This window comes from Melopsittacus undulatus, chromosome 6 (assembly GCF_012275295.1).
Source record: "Melopsittacus undulatus isolate bMelUnd1 chromosome 6, bMelUnd1.mat.Z, whole genome shotgun sequence".
Taxonomy (NCBI): Eukaryota; Metazoa; Chordata; class Aves; order Psittaciformes; family Psittaculidae; genus Melopsittacus; species Melopsittacus undulatus.
This window is the reverse complement of record NC_047532.1, coordinates 73,476,489-73,494,589: the sequence shown is the minus strand read 5'-3', so window position 1 is coordinate 73,494,589 and position 18,101 is coordinate 73,476,489. Positions and strand designations below refer to the sequence as shown.

At 51.4% G+C, this 18,101-nt stretch overlaps 1 protein-coding gene across 1 annotated transcript; it reads left to right on the top strand.

Annotated features, from left to right (window-relative positions):
• Positions 1-2,600: 2,600 nt before the first annotated feature.
• LOC117436278 (CD276 antigen-like) lies at positions 2,601-11,979 on the top strand. The gene is made up of 11 exons (XM_034063981.1): positions 2,601-2,923; positions 3,009-3,060; positions 4,882-5,226; positions 7,607-7,876; positions 8,400-8,516; positions 9,266-9,367; positions 9,855-9,977; positions 10,211-10,303; positions 10,605-10,697; positions 10,969-11,026; positions 11,805-11,979. The coding sequence occupies exons 2-11, from the start codon at positions 3,009-3,011 to the stop codon at positions 11,854-11,856; spliced, it is 1,305 nt and encodes a 434-aa protein (XP_033919872.1). The 5' UTR covers positions 2,601-2,923; the 3' UTR covers positions 11,857-11,979.
• The last annotated feature ends 6,122 nt before the right edge of the window (positions 11,980-18,101 follow it).

Below are 18,101 nucleotides of genomic sequence, written 5' to 3'. Positions count from 1 at the left end.
AGGGGTGAGAGCTGGGACATGTTGTGTTCACCTGTAGGTGATGGGCTGTGCTATGAAGGTCGGCAGTTCATGGTGTCATGGGCATTGCTTATAGATTTGCATTTTACCATTTATGTACTTTTAATCCCTGTTTGTTGCTCTTGGTGCTTTGCAAATCCTTATCACAGTTCTGTTAGGGCTTCTGAAGCCCTGCTGGAGCTGGAGGGATGCTTAAATCCTTCATCTTCCGCTTCCCAGTGAGCCTTGTCCAGCCTTTGCTGCAGGTACGCAAGGTCCCCATCTCAGAGCCGGGGGGAGGCTTCCCCTGCTGCTGATGGGTGATGCTGCTTTAGTGACGTTGAGCCCTGGTGCTCTCACCTCCTGCCCTGGCGTCAATCGAGGCTCTAAAATAAGATCATAGAAGGGTCACAGACACTCCCCCTCTTCCCCAGCTCCCACCACCAGCAGTTGTAGCAGCCTGTGAGCTGAGGCAGGAAGAAAAGCTGGGCCCACAATGAACCCCTGTGCTGCACCAGGGCCTGAGGAAGAGTTGCCATCTTCCTCCCTGGCTGAGCTGACAGCCCTGGCATCAAGCAGAGGTGTGGTGACCATCAGCCTGAGCTTCAGCTCCTCTGCCCTGACCCAGAGATGCTGTTGTCCGGCTGGCGCTGATGGAGCCTCGGCTCCATCCCGCTGCTGCTTGGTGAGCCTTGGCTGGGCTGGGGATCCTGTGGGATGGGCTGTGCTGCTGGGAGCAGCCCAGTGGAGGGTGACAGTGATGGGGCTCCTTGGCTGGGTGACAGTGACAGCTCAATGGTGACCCCAAGACTGCCATTCCCATGACATGTTCCCTTAGGGACCTCTCTTGGCTTCAGTCCCAGCAGGGCCATTGTGGCAGTGGCTGCTCCATCCACTGGTAGATGAAAAGCAGGAGCAGGGTTTGCTTTCGCCTTCCCACTTCCTGTTGGAGCACAAGGACTGAGAGCTCCTTGACATGTAGGTGGCCAGAGGGGCAAACCTGGCTGTGAAATGGTGCAGTGCAGTGCCAGGGGACAGATAAACACTGAGAATGTTGAGTGATCAGAGCTCATCTCTCAACCCTCTCTGGGGCACTGCCATGGTTCACAGCCAGCTCCCTGCAGGCCTTGGAGAGGCAGACCCCTTGGCTGCCAGAGCTTGGATCCCCTATAAAGCATTGAACCACAGGGTGGTTTGTGTTGGAAGGGACCTTAAAGCTCCTCCAGCTCCAACCCCTGCCACAGGCAGGGACACCTTCCACTAGAGCAGGGTCCTCCAAGCCCCTGTGTCCAACCTGGCCTTGAACACTGCCAGGGATGGGGCAGCCACAGCTTCTCTGGGCACCCTGTGCCAGCGCCTCAGCACCCTCACAGGGAAGAGCTTCTGCCTAAGAGCTCATCTCAGTCTCCCCTGTTCTGGCAGGTTCAAGCCATTCCCCTTGTTCTGTCCTTACAGGACCTTGTCCAAAGCCCCTCTCCAGATTTCTTGCAGCATAATACAAGAAATTTCTTGCAAACCTCATGCAGCAGAAGCACATCAGAATGCAACACTGGTACAGTGATTTTCCGGAGAACTTTTAGCTCGAAGACCAGCATCAAGATGCTGCCGTGTATCTAGGCTGTAAAAGTGCAATTTCATGGACTCTGAAATGCGCCCTCTAAGTGTGGCCATGACTGTTCTGCTGTAGCTCCCTTAAACCTCCAGCTGGGGAGAGGACCCTGAGGGGTTTCCACTTCAAAACAAGCCAACAAGCTGTGTATCTCCATAGCTTCCATCAGGGATGTCATCAGACTCTTCACCCCTGAAGGTGCCTGTTTCAGGTAACAAAGTCATTTCTTCCCGGGGGAAGATTTCACTTGAACTTAGAGAAGTAGTTACAGAAATCCCCATCTTAAAGACAAAATCCATGTCAGCCCCTGGTGAAAGTGCCATAGAGCCTCCCTGGTGTCTCAGTGCTGGCGGGCAGGAAAGTGCAGACCCGCAGTGTGGCTGCCAAAGAATAACACTCTCTCTTTTCCCAGGTGCAGCTCAACAGCAGACAGGGAGAGTCAATGACAAGCAGCAGGTACAGGGGGAAATGTGGCAGCTCATGGGCACAGGCAGCTGGGAGATGCCCACTGCTGGCTTGAGGAAGATGCACGAAGCTCCAAGAACTGGGTGCTGGGTATAAAAGCAGAAAGTTGATCCATTGTTGTAAGGGAAGGCTGCAAAGTGTCTGCCCTTTCTGAGCTGCACAGTAATGGTGTCAGGACAAGGGGAATGGCTTTAACCTGCCAGAACAGGGGAGACTGAGATGAGCTCTTAGGCAGAAGCTCTTCCCTGTGAGGGTGCTGAGGCGCTGGCACAGGGTGCCCAGAGAAGCTGTGGCTGCCCCATCCCTGGCAGTGTTCAAGGCCAGGTTGGACACGGGCTTGGAGCAAGCTGCTGCAGTGGAAAGTGTCTCTGCCTGTGGCAGGAGTTTGGTACTGGAGGAGCTTTAAGGTCCCTTCCAGTCCAAACTAGGCTGGGATTCTGTGTTTTTTCATGCCACGGTTGCTCATTTGACCTCTGTTGCTGCAAGAACTGGAATAGGCACCTCTCCTGGAGGCAGGTAGGTTATTCTCCTTGCTTTGGCCTTGTCAATCAAGCACAGTATTTCCTTCAGTGGGGGCTGCTCCCAGGGCTTCCCTGACCAATAGGGAGAACCTTGGGATCTGCCTCTCCCTGCTGCCGTTGTGGGCAGGGATCAGTCAGCTCTGCTTTCCCACTTGCAGCATCATCAGAGGACGCAGGGGCAAGAGCTGGGAGCTGCCACTGGGAAGGCTCCGGGAAGCATCCCCAGGCAGAGGAGCAGGAGAGGAGGTGGCAAGGAAGGAGAGGAGTAATCGTCAGGAAAACAGACTGGGATTACCCCCAGTGCTGCATCAGGAGCACCGGAACTCACCCGGTACAGCCTGAGCTGTTCTCACAGCGTGGACTCCTGAAGGGCTGTTGAGAAAGCAGGGCAGTTCTGAGCCATTTTTCCCTGGCAGATGCTGACTTATCCCATGGAGCTGGTGGGGATCAGCTGGGTGCTCCTTGCAGGTAAGCAGTCCACAGGCTGGGCTGGGTGCTGGTGCTGTCTGCGTCCAGATCCTTGCCTGGTGCAAGCACACAGAGGGCCTGAGGCTTCATCAGAGCTTTGCTGTTGATCAGGGGGATATCTGGTCAATAGGAGGTTCTTTAAAGGGGGCAAATGCTTCACCTGAAAGGGGAAGATGTCTCTGCTTCACTGTGCAATGACAGAGAAGGCAGAAGCGGCCCAAGAGCCAAGTACAGTGCCAAGGCTAAAAGCCTGCTGCAGATTTATGCTGGGGCTGATGTATGTAATAACACAACATTTATTGCTGTTTTACTTATGTGAGAAGCCTCAGTGTGGTCCTTATATATGCAGTGGCCTCCTTGAAGTGCACAGGTACAAAGAGTTTTCAGGGTGATCATCTAAAAGAGAAAAGCAACTTGTTAGAATGTAGATTTCCAATGCTGTGGTGTTAGTGAGCTCCAAGTGCCTATCAGATGAGTTTCGTATATTGCAGTTGTGAAAGCTTGCCTGCGATGAAGTGTTTCCTCTTCCCTTCTGCTGATGGTGCCATATGTTCTATATGAACAGGGTTTTCCTAGAGCGAGGGGACTTTTAGCCATGAGGCTGTTTCTTCCTCTCAGGCTGGGTAACAGCAGGGGGGATAGGGCAGCCAGGCATGGAATGAGCTGTCTCTAGATGTTGTGGGGATGAGAGATGGAAGCCATCAGGTGAGCTGATTCACCGGTTCCTTTCCCACCTGCAGAGCTGCCGGGAGCAGCAAGCAGGACGCAGGAGCCACTCTCAGGCTGTCTGCACGGGCAGCAAATGCTCATGAGCATCCACTGATGAGGCGGAACTGGGAGCACCGGGAAGCAAACAGGGTGTGTGGGGAGCCAGGGTGCCGTGTCCCACCTGCCCAGCTTCCCAGCACTGCTGGAGCCTGTGTCCTGGCGGAAAGCCTGGCTGGTGGGCTGGGGCTGGGACAAGCTGATGCTGGTCCCCGTCTCTGTGAGCCTCAGAGCCAATGCTCCCATGGAGCAGTTACACAGGAGAGGAGAAGCTTTAGGAGAAATCCTGGCACTCCAACAGAGCAGCCCCCCAGGAGCACCAGAAACACTGCTAGCAAGTAGCTGGGCCACTGCCTGTGCAGATAAACACCTTTCCTTCTGCTTCCTCTGCCTAGGGCTGGCTCCTAGCTTTAAACCCTTTACATTCACCCTTTAAAATATGTGTGTTTTCAAGACTCCACTTCCCAACACAGGGCTTTAGTCATGATTCTGCCTGGCTTTTTTAGAAAGCTCTGTTTTGGGCTGGTTTTTGTTGTTGGGGGGGGGGGACAAAAAACGAAGAGGGAGACACTATGACTTACCCTCCTCCTGAAGTCCCCAAGTACCTCTTAGAGCCCAAGTCATGACAAGCCCAGAAATCACCCTGTGATTTGGGGGAGGCAGCTCTTCTGGGAGTGGATGGACACCTTCAGCCCCAAACAGGGCTGAGAATTGGGAATGAACCATGAAAACTAGGTCAGAACTAGAAAATTTGGTCTTGGCATGGACTGGGAGGGAACTCCACCTAAAGTACACACAAAAGTGGAGTACAACAAGCTTGCAGCGCTGCAAGCAGAGAGCTCCAAGCATCTTGGGCTGTGTTTCGGCATCTGTATCTGCTCCAGCTGGCATGTCTCCCTGCCTGGAAGCGTGATGGGAGATGGCTTTGTGAGGGGCTGTGACCAAGTAGTCCAGGTACCATGTGTGTGCCCCTGGCATCCAGGTACCAAAGCCTCTCCCCAGCCATGCCAACCTGCTCCATCTCCCGAGCTCATCTTCTCTTCTCCCACCCTCCAGGGCTGCTGGTGCCTTTGCAACAGGCTGCAGAAATCTTGGAACCCCTCAAGAGTAAAGTTGCTGCTGTGGGATCACCAGCACTGCTTCCTGGGCTGGGTAACATCACACAGGTCTACTCCATGCAGTGGGAATATCTCAATGGCACCAGCTCCCGCACCATCCTGCAGTACTACAGGGGATCCCAAAGCCCAGCCATCCACGCGCCCTACACAGGACGAGCTGTTTTCCATCCATCCAATGGATCTCTCCTGCTGGAGGGTGTCCAGGAAAGTGACAGTGGCATCTACAAAGCGACTGTCAACATGGGAGACAGGGAGAGCCTGAAAATCCTGCTGGAAGTCCTCAGTAAGTGGTGGGCATGGGAGGAAAGAACAGGGTAATGGGTGCAAGCAGGGCAAGGGTGTTACCTAGAATCATAGAATCAGTTAGTGTTGGAAAGGACCTTAAGATCATCCAGTTCGAACCCCCTGCCATGGGCAGGGACACCTCACACTAAACCCTGACAGTCAAGGCTCTGTCCAACCTGATCTTGAACACTGCCATGGATTGAGCATTCACAACTTCTTTAGGCAACCCATTCCAGTGCCTCATCCCCATAATAGTAAAGAACTTCTTCCTTATATCCAATCTAAACTTCCCCTCTTTAAGTTTTAACCCATTTATCCCTTGTCCTATCACTACAGTCCCTAATGAAGAGTCCCTCACCAGCATCCCTATAGCCCCCTTCAGATACTGGAAAGCTGCTATAAGGTCTCCACGCAGCCTTCTCTTCTCCAGGCTGAACAGCCCCAACTTTCTCAGCCTGTCTTCATGCAGGAGGTGCTCCAGTCCCCTGATCATCCTCGTGGCCTCCTCTGGACTTGTTCTAACAGTTCCATGTCCTTTTTAAGTTGTGGGCACCAGAACTGCACACAATACTCCAAGTGAGGTCTCACAAGAGCAGAGTAGAGGGGCAGGATCATCTCCTTTGACCTGCTGGTCACACTCCTTTTGATGCAGCCCAGAGTACGTTTGGCTTTCTGGGCTGCAGATGCACACTGCAGCCAGCTCATGTTCATTTTCTCATTGACCAATACCCTCAAGTCCTTCTCCGTAGGGCTGTTCTGAGTCTCTTCTCTGCCCAACCTGTAGCTGTGCCTGGGATTGCACCCACCCAGGTGTAGGATCTTGCACTTGTCATGGTTAAACTTCATGAGGTTGGCATCAGCCCACCTCACAGGTGTGTCAAGGTCCCTCTGGATGGCATTCCTTCCCTCTAGCGTATCAACAGAACCACACAGCTTGGTGTCATCAGCAAACTTGCTGAGGGCACACTCAATCCCACTGTCCATGTCACTGACAAAGATGTTAAACAAGACCGGTCCCAACACTGATCCCTGAGGGACACCACTCGTTACTGGTCTCCAGCTGGACACTGAGCAGTTGACCACAACTCTTTGCATGCAGCCATCCAGCCAGTTCTGTATCCACTGAGTGCTCCACCTATCAAACTGATGTCTCTCCAATTTAGAGACAAGGATGTTGTGTGGGACAGTGTCGAACACTTTGCACAAGTCCAGGTAGATGACGTCAACTGCTCCACCCCTGTCCATCACTTTTGTAGCCCCATCATAGAAGGCCACCAAATTGGTCAGGCAGGATTTTCCCCTAGTGAAGCCATGCTGGCTGTCACCAAGCACCTTGTTGTTTTTCATTTGCCTTAGCATGCCTTGCAGGAGAATCTGCTCCCAGATTTTGCCAGGCACAGAGGTGAGACTGACTGGTCTGTAATTCCCCAGGTCATCCATTTTCCCCTTCTTGAAAATGGGGGTTATATTTCCCTTTTCCCAGTCGTTGGGAACTTCACCTGACTGTTGTGATTTTTCAAATACGATGGACGAACTGATACCTGACTGTTTACGGACTATCAACCTGTCATGCATGGAGACATCACCAGGGAGACTCTGGGAAGAGGTTCCCAACATGTCCTAGGGGAGCACATTTGGTGATGCTGCCCAAGGAGACCTTCCAGACTGTGACAGAGGGCTGGGCTCCATCCTGGAAGCACAATTCCCTCCCTTTCTTTCTATTCTCCATGCAGGGAGGGAGGGACTTGGAGGGTGCTGTGTGTCAGTGCCTGCTGCAGAGGGTACCTCCAGCACTTCTGGAGGGCAGACCAGGCTGAGCACATGGAGCGGAGCCCATGGAGCTTTATGGAGCAGTCAGGACAAAGTCCTCAGCCTCGGGCCACACTGCCTGATGGTCTGTTTGCAATCTGCAGGCACCAGATGTTGCCACAGAGATAAGAGCAGACTTGAAATAGCACAGAACTTTTTCCTCGATATCACTCCCAGCAATTCCTTTCATTTAGTTTAATATTATCCCTTCACTGCTGTCATAATGCTGCTGCCATAATGCTACCACAGGTCTTCACCACCCATTTCTTCCAACCACAGATAAATCAGAATGGGATCTGCATCTTTTTCTTCTTTTTGTTTTTTTCCCCCTCATTTCCTGATGTGTTTTAAAATGCCCTTTATTTACTCAAATGCAATAAAATCAATGACTCAGCTAGCAATAAACCAGCCCAAACCCATGAGCATGGCAGCCCTAGGGCCTCCCAAGGGAAATTGACCCCTGGCTGCACTGCTGCAGGCACACAGATGCTGCGGTGACAATCGCAGCCCATCACTGATGCTCCAAGTGATGTCTGAAAGAGGTTCTGGTATTCCTGTCCCCTACCCAGAGCCCGTGTCTCGCCCCCAGCTCCGGAGCAGTGCTCTCATGGCCCAGGTCACCGGCGAGGTGCTGTGTGAGGTGGCAGAGGGGAGGGTGGACACCATCACCTGGAAGAAGGATGGGCAGCCCCTGCCCCCAGACAGAGGCTTCCGTCTCTCCAGCAGCCGCAGCCTTCTGTACCTGAGGTCGGCGAAGAAATCGGACTGCGGCTCCTACTCCTGCAACGCCAGCAATAGGATAAGCTGGGAAGAAACCTCCCTGAACATCACGGTTGCAGGTGATGGCTGCTGTGGTTTCTCCTCCCATCACTCTTCCTTCTCTCACCCTTCCCTGGGTGGTTTCATCCTATGCCTCTGCCTCCATCCCCCCAAGGTTCAGCTGCCCTCCTGTGAGGTTGTGCCCCATGTGCTGTTGACAGGAGCTCCTCATGGTAGGATGATTGGCAGCAATTCCCAGTCTCTGATCCCACTAAAGCACAATCCTTGGCAGGATGGATGGCAGGAGATTGGCTGCTCCCTCTTGGAGAAGGTCCCAGGTTTATGGCCCTTGGCTGAGGTGATGCTGAGCAGAACATCTGGGGGGGTGGGGGAGGGGGTGGCCAAGAAAGCCTGTGGGCAGCACTTGTCTTAGGTTGTACATTCCATGGACCACAGCCTGCAGCAAAAAACACTGGTTCAACACCAGGTGGCAAAAGAATTGAATGTGTCCTCATGACAGAGAAGCCCCATGGCCAACCAGAGCCCCCCTTGCTTGGCCTAGCAGTGGTCTCACTCCCAACTCCTCCGGTTTGTGTTTTCCAGGTCTCTCCCCTCCCTTGCAGGATGTGCTGAGGATCGCGGTGGTTGCTGTGGTCTTTGCTGCTGTCTCAGCATGGGGACTGATCATTCCCGCCTGCCAGTCTGAGAAGCTCCGGATAAGTGAGTCCAGTCAGGGCAACTGAACCCTCATGTGGTTTGTGTTGGAAGGGACCTTCAAGCTCCTCCAGTTCCAACCCCCTGCCATGGGCAGGGACACCTTCCACTGCAGCAGCTGCTCCAAGCCCCTGTGTCCAACCTGGCCTTGAACACTGCCAGGGATGGGGCAGCCACAGCTTCTCTGGGCACCCTGTGCCAGCGCCTCAGCACCCTCACAGGGAAGAGCTTCTGCCTAAGAGCTCATCTCAGTCTCCCCTCTGGCAGGTTAAAGCCATTCCCATTGTCCTGTCCCTACAGGCCCTTGTCCAAAGCCCCTCTCCAGGTTTCCTGTAGCCCCTTTAGGCACTGGGGACTCCTCTAAGGTCTCCTTAGAGCTTTCTCTTCTCCAGGCTGAACAAGCTTTGTTAGATCCTGGTATTTCCCAAACATTTTTATTCCAGATAGCTGAGGTACTGACTGACACCTTTGTGGAAAAAGACATTTCTCAGGATTTTAATTTTGTTTGTTTGTTTGTTTTTATGTTTTACTATTACAAGGCTCCACTTTCAAGAGGTTGTGTTTAATTCTCAGTCCTGGGGGGAAACAGAGCCCTTTCCAGGTCCCCTCACTAAAGAACAGATCCAACCCACCAAGGATCCCCCAGCATACTGGGTGGGCACAGGCTGCATCCCAAGCTGAGGCAGGGACCCAGCAGGGGCTGGCACAGGATACCGTGGGGTTCACAGCTCACATGGTGCTGCTCTGTTGCACAGGAGGGGAGCTATGGCGATGGCTCAGTGCCTACACCTGCGGGCTGGTATGCATCGCCTCTATCCTGGCTGGTGCCGCCGGTGGCCTCTGGATGCGAGAGGAAGGTAGGACATGGCTGCGGGAGGCTGGGGGCACGGGGTGGTGCTAGGAAGGCCATGCCTTTTCCCTGGAGCACAGAGAAACCATCTCCCACCTGCAGACCATGTGGGGTGAAGACGTCATGGGAGATGTCTGGTGGGGTCAGGCAGGAAGGTAGTGCCCCCAGAGGGAGAGTAACGCAGCTAAACACATGGGATAGACTCAGCCAGAACAACACGTCTTTCCCAGTGTGTGATCTTAGCTAGTCATGGGGTCCTGGACCTCCATATGCACTACAAACCAATGCATGCAAGTAATATAGTTATTCCCTTTTCCCCAGAGCCCTTGTGAGGGCTAACTGCAGAAGGGCAGTTACAGTGACCAAGAGATGGAGAGGCTGCTTGCAAGAACAGCTTGAAAAGGCTGTGAGAGAGTGGGAAAGGGATATGATGGAGGGTTACAAAGCAATGAAGGTGGTAGACAGATGCTCTGCCCTGTCTTATTTACTTTCAGGCCCTTCTGTTGCAATCATATTGCCAGAGATTGCCCTTACATACATCATGGTGGTAACCTTCCTGGTCTCCACCACCATAACCTTCCAACCTACAAATCTCACCCAGCTGAAAAGCAAAGCAGGTGAGCTGCCCTACCAAGAATGGCAAGGAGGGAAGGAGGGAGGGGAAAATGGTCCACGGGGGGTTATTTTACCCAAAATCTCATTCTTCCATTTTTTTTTTTAATGAAACCTATATTTCTGCATCTGTGCTCCTCATGCTGGTGGGTTCCACACCAGATCACAGGTGAGGGCAGAGCCCCATCTGCAACCCATACCACATGCTAACATGACTCTGTTGTTTTCCCCCGGGCAGCGCAGCGCACAATGGGCTATGCTGCTCCTGGAGGAGTGGTTGTGGTGGTGCTGATGACCAGCTTCCTCATCAAGAACATCCACCATCGCCATGGTGAGAGGAGTTGCTCCAGGGACCACCCCACACACTCAGGCTAAAGTTTATATATGATATGTAAATCCCAATATCCCTCCAACTTGGCCACTGGCAGTTAGACCCAAGCCAAATCCAGCAAACTGGGGTTTTCAGGGAAGTGAAATCTTTGCCAAAGCAAAACTAGATTCTCAGCACCTCCCTCTTCATTTATTTTCCCTTGTTTTGCACATGTGCATGGTTCACAATGATTTGCCTTTCCCCTCTATCACCTTCTGCCTCAATGGTGTTTAGTGCTGACTCCTGGCGTTTTTGCCCACAGAAGAAGGATGCACAGACTTCATGGATGTGACCATCCTCACAGTCAGCACAGTGGCCGTGTCGGCCCTCCCGCTCCTCGCCATCTTCCTCTGCTGTAAGTCTCCTGCTCCTTCAGTTCCCTGCCCCTCCAAGTGCTCTATGTCCAGCCAGCTGGTCTCCCTCTGACCCCATGGGATCAAGTAGCCATGAGAATCATTTAGAAACTATTTATTTGGCTTTTGTGAAGACCCCAAGACCTCTCTGTTGCCCATTTCCCTTCCGTGGAGAGCCCCAAGCACCATCCCAAGCACAGCATCCCAACCTGTGCATTCGGTGCCTCCTGTATACTTTCTCCTGCTGCCTGGAACAGACTTGTCCTTTCACAGATCACACGACTCAGGGGTGGCTGAAAGAACGTGACACCAGTTGGGTGGACATGGAAAGGTAGAGACTCTATTGCCTTTTTCCAAATAAATTTGAACCATCTAGAAGTAAAAAGAGTGGGATATGGAAACTACCCTGTGCCTTGCATTAAGTCCTAGACCCCAAGAAAGACGCAGCCCAGCACTGCTGTCACAGCCCCTGATTTCATGCTGGGTTCAGTGGGTTAACTCCGTGGAGGTCCCCATCCAGCAAGGCGGTTGAGTCCCTGCTCAAATCTCCCCTCATGGCCTCAGCCTGACACATTTAAGCCTTAGTTCCTGCTGGTTTCATAGAATTATAGAATCCTAGAACGGGTTGGGTTGAAGGGACCTTAAAGCTTATCCAGTCTCAACCTCCTGCCATGGGCAGAGACACCTTCCACTAGGGCAGGTTGCTCCAAGCCCCTGTCCAACCTGCCCTTGAACACTGCCAGGGATGGGGCAGCCACAGCTTCTCTGGGCACCCTGTGCCAGCGCCTCAGCACCCTCACAGGGAAGAAGCCCTTCACCCCAGCCCTTTGGATTTCAGCCATACTGTGGGTGCCTTTGGGCTTAGCCAGCTTTCAGAAGGAATGCCCATGGACCTCAGGCAACTTCTTTTTGTCCAAGCCAAAACCATCCTGAGATACAGTGGAACAAGTATCACACCCACAGCCATTTGTAGGGTCTTGTTCTGTCTTTGGGCCATGCCGGGTTTGGCAGAGAGAGGCCACCGCGTCCTCACTTCTGCCAGGCATGTGGGGCAGCAGTGCCCCTGGCTCCAGAGATGCTCAACACCTTCCTCCTCCTCTCCTTTCCAGGTCCTTTGAAATGTCCCAGCGCAGCAGCAAGGATGCTCTTTCCACCCATTAGAGGTGGGTCTGGGTGTTTCTCACTTGGCTGAGTCAACCCCATCTTCCTCCCAAGTTTAATAGGTTCTCAGTTTCAGTGGATTTCAGCCTCTGGGATGCCTGCAATAAATGGCAATGAAACTAACTCATTTCTGCCTTTTGTTTTGAATAACACACAACCAGGGGAGGCCAATTGCACTTTTCTCCCATTCTTTCTCTTTAAAAGCAGATCCTAAGTAGAGAAGAACCATCAGGAATAGCTGCAGGACTCATCTGACCCTTTCCACTTTACTCCCTGCTCCCTGATGCAGATAATTTCAGTGCATGGAGTTTCTTTGGGAGGGTGTTGGAGAGTGTCAGATTCTTTCCTCCTGAATCCACAGGCCTATGTGCTACCTGTCCCCATTAGCACAGGGGAGCATCCCCAGGGACTGCTGTCCTCCAGATGTGAAGCAAGGAGGGGTGGGAGTAGCAACTGATTTGAGCCTTCTCTTTAACCATGCAAACCCCTCTTAGCAGCCCTGCCTTGTGCTGGTGCTCTAGCATCATCTCCTGCCAGAAAGGTGCCAGGGGGGATAGGGTTTGGATGCTGCCTGTGACTGGGTGGGGAGGGCTCACTCTTCGGGTTCAGCAGGAAATTGAAACCTTACGAACTCTATTTTGGTCCTTGGCTTTTTTTTCCTGTCTGAAGAGTCAGAGCCACATCCACATCCCAGAGCTGCTTCCCTGCGAACCAAGACAAACATTAGTGCTGGGTGCCAAAAAGGACTGACATGGGCTCAGTCAGTACCTCAGCACTACACAGCCATTTGCTCACCCCTTCATGTTCTTGCTCTCTTCTGATAAGAAAAGTCCGATAAATAAAGTATAAGACTACTAATAATAATAGTGATAAGACAAATAACAAGGGGAGAGAATATAAAACTAAAAGGACAAGGGAAAAAAACAATCAAAACAAGTGATGCACAGTACAACTACTCAGCACCCGCTGACCGATACCCAGCACGACCCAAGCAGCAGTTAGTCCCTTACAGGTAATTCCCCCCAGTTTCTATACTGGGCATGATGTGCTGTGGTATGGAATATCCCTTTGGCTAATTTGGGTAACGTGTTCTGTCTGCTCCCTCCCAGCTTCTTGTGCCCCTCCTCACTGGCAGAGCATGAGACTGAAAAGTCCTTGAACAGGATAAGGGCTGGGGCTGGGAACTGGGGCAATAGGGATGCTGACTGAAGTAGTAGACACCGAGTGATCCCTCATCCCCTCACACCTCATCCCTCACACCTTCCACACCTCATCCCCTGTGCTCCCTGCTAGGAGCTGCACTCTGCTCCCCAGGCACAGCTTCCCCCTCCTGCCCAGTCTTAAAAACATGAACTCAAAGGCAGGCAGAGTCATTGTAGGGCCTCATGGTACTGTTCATACGTCTCCTAAAGAACCCCCTTCTCCTCTCCCCAGCCCTTGAGTGGGGTAGCCTTTGCACGTGTCATTTGGCGTACTCAGTCCCAGGACTCTGACAAGCTCAATTCACCCTGACTGCAGGATGGGAAGAGCATCAGGCAAGGCCAGGGCGAGGTCACAGAAGCCTCTGAAGAAGCTCCTTATTGGCCTATGAGGAAGGTGGTTTTCTGGTTTGTTCATTTATCCCTGACAGTGTTCAGGGACAGGTTGGATGGGACTTGGAGCAAGCTGCTCTAGTGGAAGGTGTCTCACTTGGCTGAGTCCTGAGGAAGGACTCTTCTCTAGTGGAAGGTGTTTGGAGCTGGAGGAGCTTTAAGGTCCCTTTCAACCCAAACCATTCTATGGTACTATGATGATTCTACAGCTGTGATGGTTTCCCCAAGCTGTTCTCCAAGCAACCTTTTGCCTCAGCTTGTGCTGCTGGTGGAGATGCCAGTGCTGTGGGGACATACAGAGAAGGTTGGGGGTTTCCCCATTGCTGCACCAAGCAGCCTTCACCTTCCCCAATCCGTGTGTAGCAGATGCTAATGGTGAACCCCTGTGAAGCAGATGCCTTTCACGATGTCCTTCAGAGACCTGGCCACCATGTCTGAAGCAGCCACTGCAAGAGCCCTGCAGGAAGTGTTCATCCCTTATGCTGGTCTGAAGGAGCTTTCAGGGCTTCACTGTTTTACCCTGTCTGCTGGTGGACATCATGTGCTATGAGTATGAAAAGGGACTTGTGTGGGGCTTGCACTGGCCATGCACCAACTTGGAGAGCTCATCCTTGCAGCATTCCTGTTCTTTCCTTCCCTCCCTGCTCCATCCAGGCTGTGGCAGTGCTGGTGAAGGTGTCTCCTCGGGGGAGCCATCCTGGTAAGTGCCTTCTTCCTCCAGTGCTCTACCTGGGTACCACCGCCTCTTAATGCAGCTTTCATCCACTTCATCCTTAAGGATTACTTGCCTGTGAGTTTCTTCTCTGCTCTCAGGCCTTGCCTTGAGCTTCTTCACCTCTTCTCCATCATCCTCTCTCTTTGCTTAGACTAGTTTTCATTTTGGTTTCTGCTCTTTTAGCTTGTTTACTCTTCAGGAGCCAGCACAACCTTTTTTTTTAACATAGAATCATAGAATCATAGAATAGTTAGCTAAAAATATCCCCAAGGTGATAGTTCTGTCAGATTTAGGGGCTTGAAATATTAGATGTGACTTTCCTTTTGGTAAGTCCTTTTCTGCCAGTGGTGCTACAACAGGGTTCTCATGCCTGGGTTTTGTACAATACATTCCAGGTTTGTACTTGCAGCCTGGCCCTGATGCATACGATCACTGCACACATAGCTAAGTGGGAGCAGCAGTTTTGCAGTGCTTAACCTCTTTTTGAGGAGGGGTTGGGACACACAGGCTGACTATGTCTGTTGGTTCTAGCAGTGTTCAGAAAGGTCAGCTCTCACACACCAAGACTGTCAGCAGACTTATTTAGCAGCCAGGACTACAGAGTCCCATCAAAGTGCGTCTCAGAGTTTGTTTTCCAAGCAATGCTCTTCTTTTCAGGTGCTGAGACCCAGCGGAGAAGTCACTCTGAGATAGCATCTCCTGATGTGCTTAAAGCCCTAGAAAGTACGGATTCCCATCATTTTCATCCCAAATGGCAAAACGTTGTCTTAACCAGCTAAGAAGTGTTTTTATAACACAAACCAACAGCTTTTTCTTGCCAAAGGAGGAAAGAAATCAGGCATGTAGTTTAACAGGTGTCAGGAAGCCAGTTGAAAACTTGTGGCAAAAATAAGTAAGATAAAATAGGGTGTACAAGGAGATGAAATTTCTCATTGGCTTTTGCTTCAAAACTAACCCACTCTGGCATCCCTCCTGTTTCCCGACCTTTGGTGATTTGGCAGGGGTCCTCAGCAGTGGGGAGAATCACAGAAAAGAGACTTGTAGCTGAAGGATCTGATGTACTGATGCATGTACCAGATATCAAGAACATGAGCATCACTGTGTGGGAATATATAAAAAACACCACATCTGAAATAGTCCTGCAGCACTATGCAGATGAGCAGACTCCAACCGTTTACCAAGGCAGAGTGATCTTCTATCCAGAGAACAGCTCAGTTCTTCTGCAGAGGGTACAAGAGGGAGACAGCGGCATCTATAAGCAACAGTTGACCTGATGCATGATAAAAACAGGACAACCCTCCTTGCAGTTATCAGTAAGTCAAAGGTGTTGAGAGGATGGTTTTCACAGATTCACCAATCCATGCAGCAGACAACTCGTAGAATCATTGAGTGGTTTGGGTTGAAGGGACATTAAAGCTCATCCAGTTCTAAACGCCCACCATAGCAGTGGGGCAGAGACACCTTCCCCCAGAGCAGGTTGCACTGATCCCTGTCCAACCTGGCCTTGAACACCTCCAGCTCCATAAGATGGAAATCAGAATAGTCATAGTATCATGTAATATCTTGAGTTGGAAGGGACCCATAAGGATCACTGGGTCCAACCCCTGTTCCTCGCAGGACTACCTAACACTAAACCATACGACTAAGAGCATCATCCAGATGTGTCTTGACTTCAGACAGGCTTGGTGTCATGACTTCCCTGGGCAGCATGTTCCAGGGACTTACGTCCCTCCCAGTATAGAACTTTTTCCTCTTATCCAGTCTAAACTTGCCCTAACACAGCCTCGTCCCATTTCCTTGTGTCCTATTGCTGGTCACCAGAGCACCTTCCCCTCCACTGCCAGGTGACCTGAGCTGCTCCTCCTAAGTCTTGCCCTGCAGGTCTCTTGCCACCTTGGTCACCCTCGCCTGGGCTCACTCTTGTAGTTTGATGTCCTTCTTGTACTGAGGCACACAAAACTGCATGCAGGACTTGAGCTGGGGCCCCACCAGCACAGTGTAGAGTGGATCAATGGCAGCTAGCATAAACCCCCTCAAGAGAAGAGATTTCTGCTCATGTTTGATGAGCAAAACAAATGTTATGGTAATGATTTGAGGAACTCGGTCCCTTGCAGCTGGGGCTGGAACTCCCTGGAAGCAATCACAAGATAAGCTGCTGCCTCACCAGTTTCCCTCTTAACTCCTTCAGGATCAGATCCTGAGATCAGCTGAGTTTACGCATGCTCTTCAGCCGAGGGTGGATCTGCCAGGTAGATGTGGCTGATCTCCCGTGGTTACATGTGGGAGCTCCCCACACCTAGCTCCAGACTTTGCAGATTCTTCCTTCAAAGCAGAGTTGCCATTCTCTGTATCTGAATTTTCTTGAAAACTAAACAGAAACAAGAGCTAACCCTGTTCTGAACTGCCCTTTGCTAGAGCTCTGCATTACCACAGGAGCATACCTCATGTAGGACATTCAGGGGCGAAGGAGCTCAGGCGCATGGTGTTGCCATCAAGTGGAAGTCCAGATGTAGTTAAGAGCAGGTACTTAGGGGTGAGCTGAGGGATGGAGCCAGTCTTCCTTCTGCAAGGGCTGGGGTCTCCAGCATGCCAGGCTTGCTTCTCTGTGCTCCAGCCCATATGGGGCTTAACCAGTTTAACTGCAGGAAGCAACAGTGTCCCATGTTGCTGCTTTTTGGCTGAACTTCATGACTTCTTTGCCCCCTCCTATACTTTCCCATGTCACTGCTGCATGGGAAAAGCCCTCTCCTCTTGGGACACTGAGTGACCAGCAGTGTCTGGAAAGTTCCTATTACTCCTTCCAGGCATAATCCCAACTCGCATCTCTTTTAGGTTAGTATCCCTGCGCCCAGGGTGCTGTGCCTCAACCGCAAGCATTGGTAGTGTCCATCCTAGGGGTAGTGGGGTGGCAGGGATGGGAACATCTAATTTCTGCTTGAAGTTGGTGGAAGTTTTCCTGCTCTTGCAGTATCTTCTCTCCCTCCAAAATGTCCACTGGAGAAAATACCCAGGAAACATCTGCTAATCCAGCAGCAGATGTTTGCAGTCCTGGGAGCAGGAGCATCCCTGAGGACTGCAGCTGGATACCAAGAACCTGGAACAACCCAAGGTACCCTCAATAACCACAGAATCAAGAAACAGCAATCACAGACCTATCATCTGGAAAGGGGAAAACTAGTCAAGAAAGGTGGGAAACAGGCTGGGAAAGCAGGAAGCAGCAAAAGGTACTGGCTGCTTCAGCTGGAGGGAGAGTGAAACAGCCTGGGAAAACAAAACCGGTCTGACAAAACCAGGAAAGAACATTATCTATGGGTGAAACAGAAACATCTGCTCCAAACAGTGGTGTCCAACGCCCTCTCTCGTCGCTATGGTATAAAAGAATTACATTCTACCCCAAATGGAGCCTCTCCCTGCAGGAATTACTCTATATCCCCGCCAAGGAATGCCTACCTGATTCCAGATTCCCAGCCACGCATCATTCATGCAGGGAGACTTTGTCCAGCATCGAGTGGCCTCACTCCTGGGAGTGGTCTGATGAGCACTATACCAGTTCCATTTCAAACAATACATATATATAGGAATTCATGTAAGAAATTAATAATAGAGACACATATTTCTGTTATTGATAAATCACAGATACACATACTTCTGATGTTGGTATATAGATACGTAGATACTTGCTGCTTAGGAAGTGGTAATTTCAGTAGTAGCTTGAACTGTATATACACACTTGCTTTTCTAGAACTAATTTTGTAGTAACTTGAAAGAAATACTTGCTTTACCAGTAGCAATTTGTTTTCTTGGCATACTTGAGCAAGCCAAAGCACTTGTGCTGCTCAGGACGGGTGCTTGGTCAGGTCCTGTCTACTCTACAGCAAAATGACCAAAGTGCCCAGCCTGATGCTGACAGCTCTGCTATTCTGGCGCAGGGCTCCTTA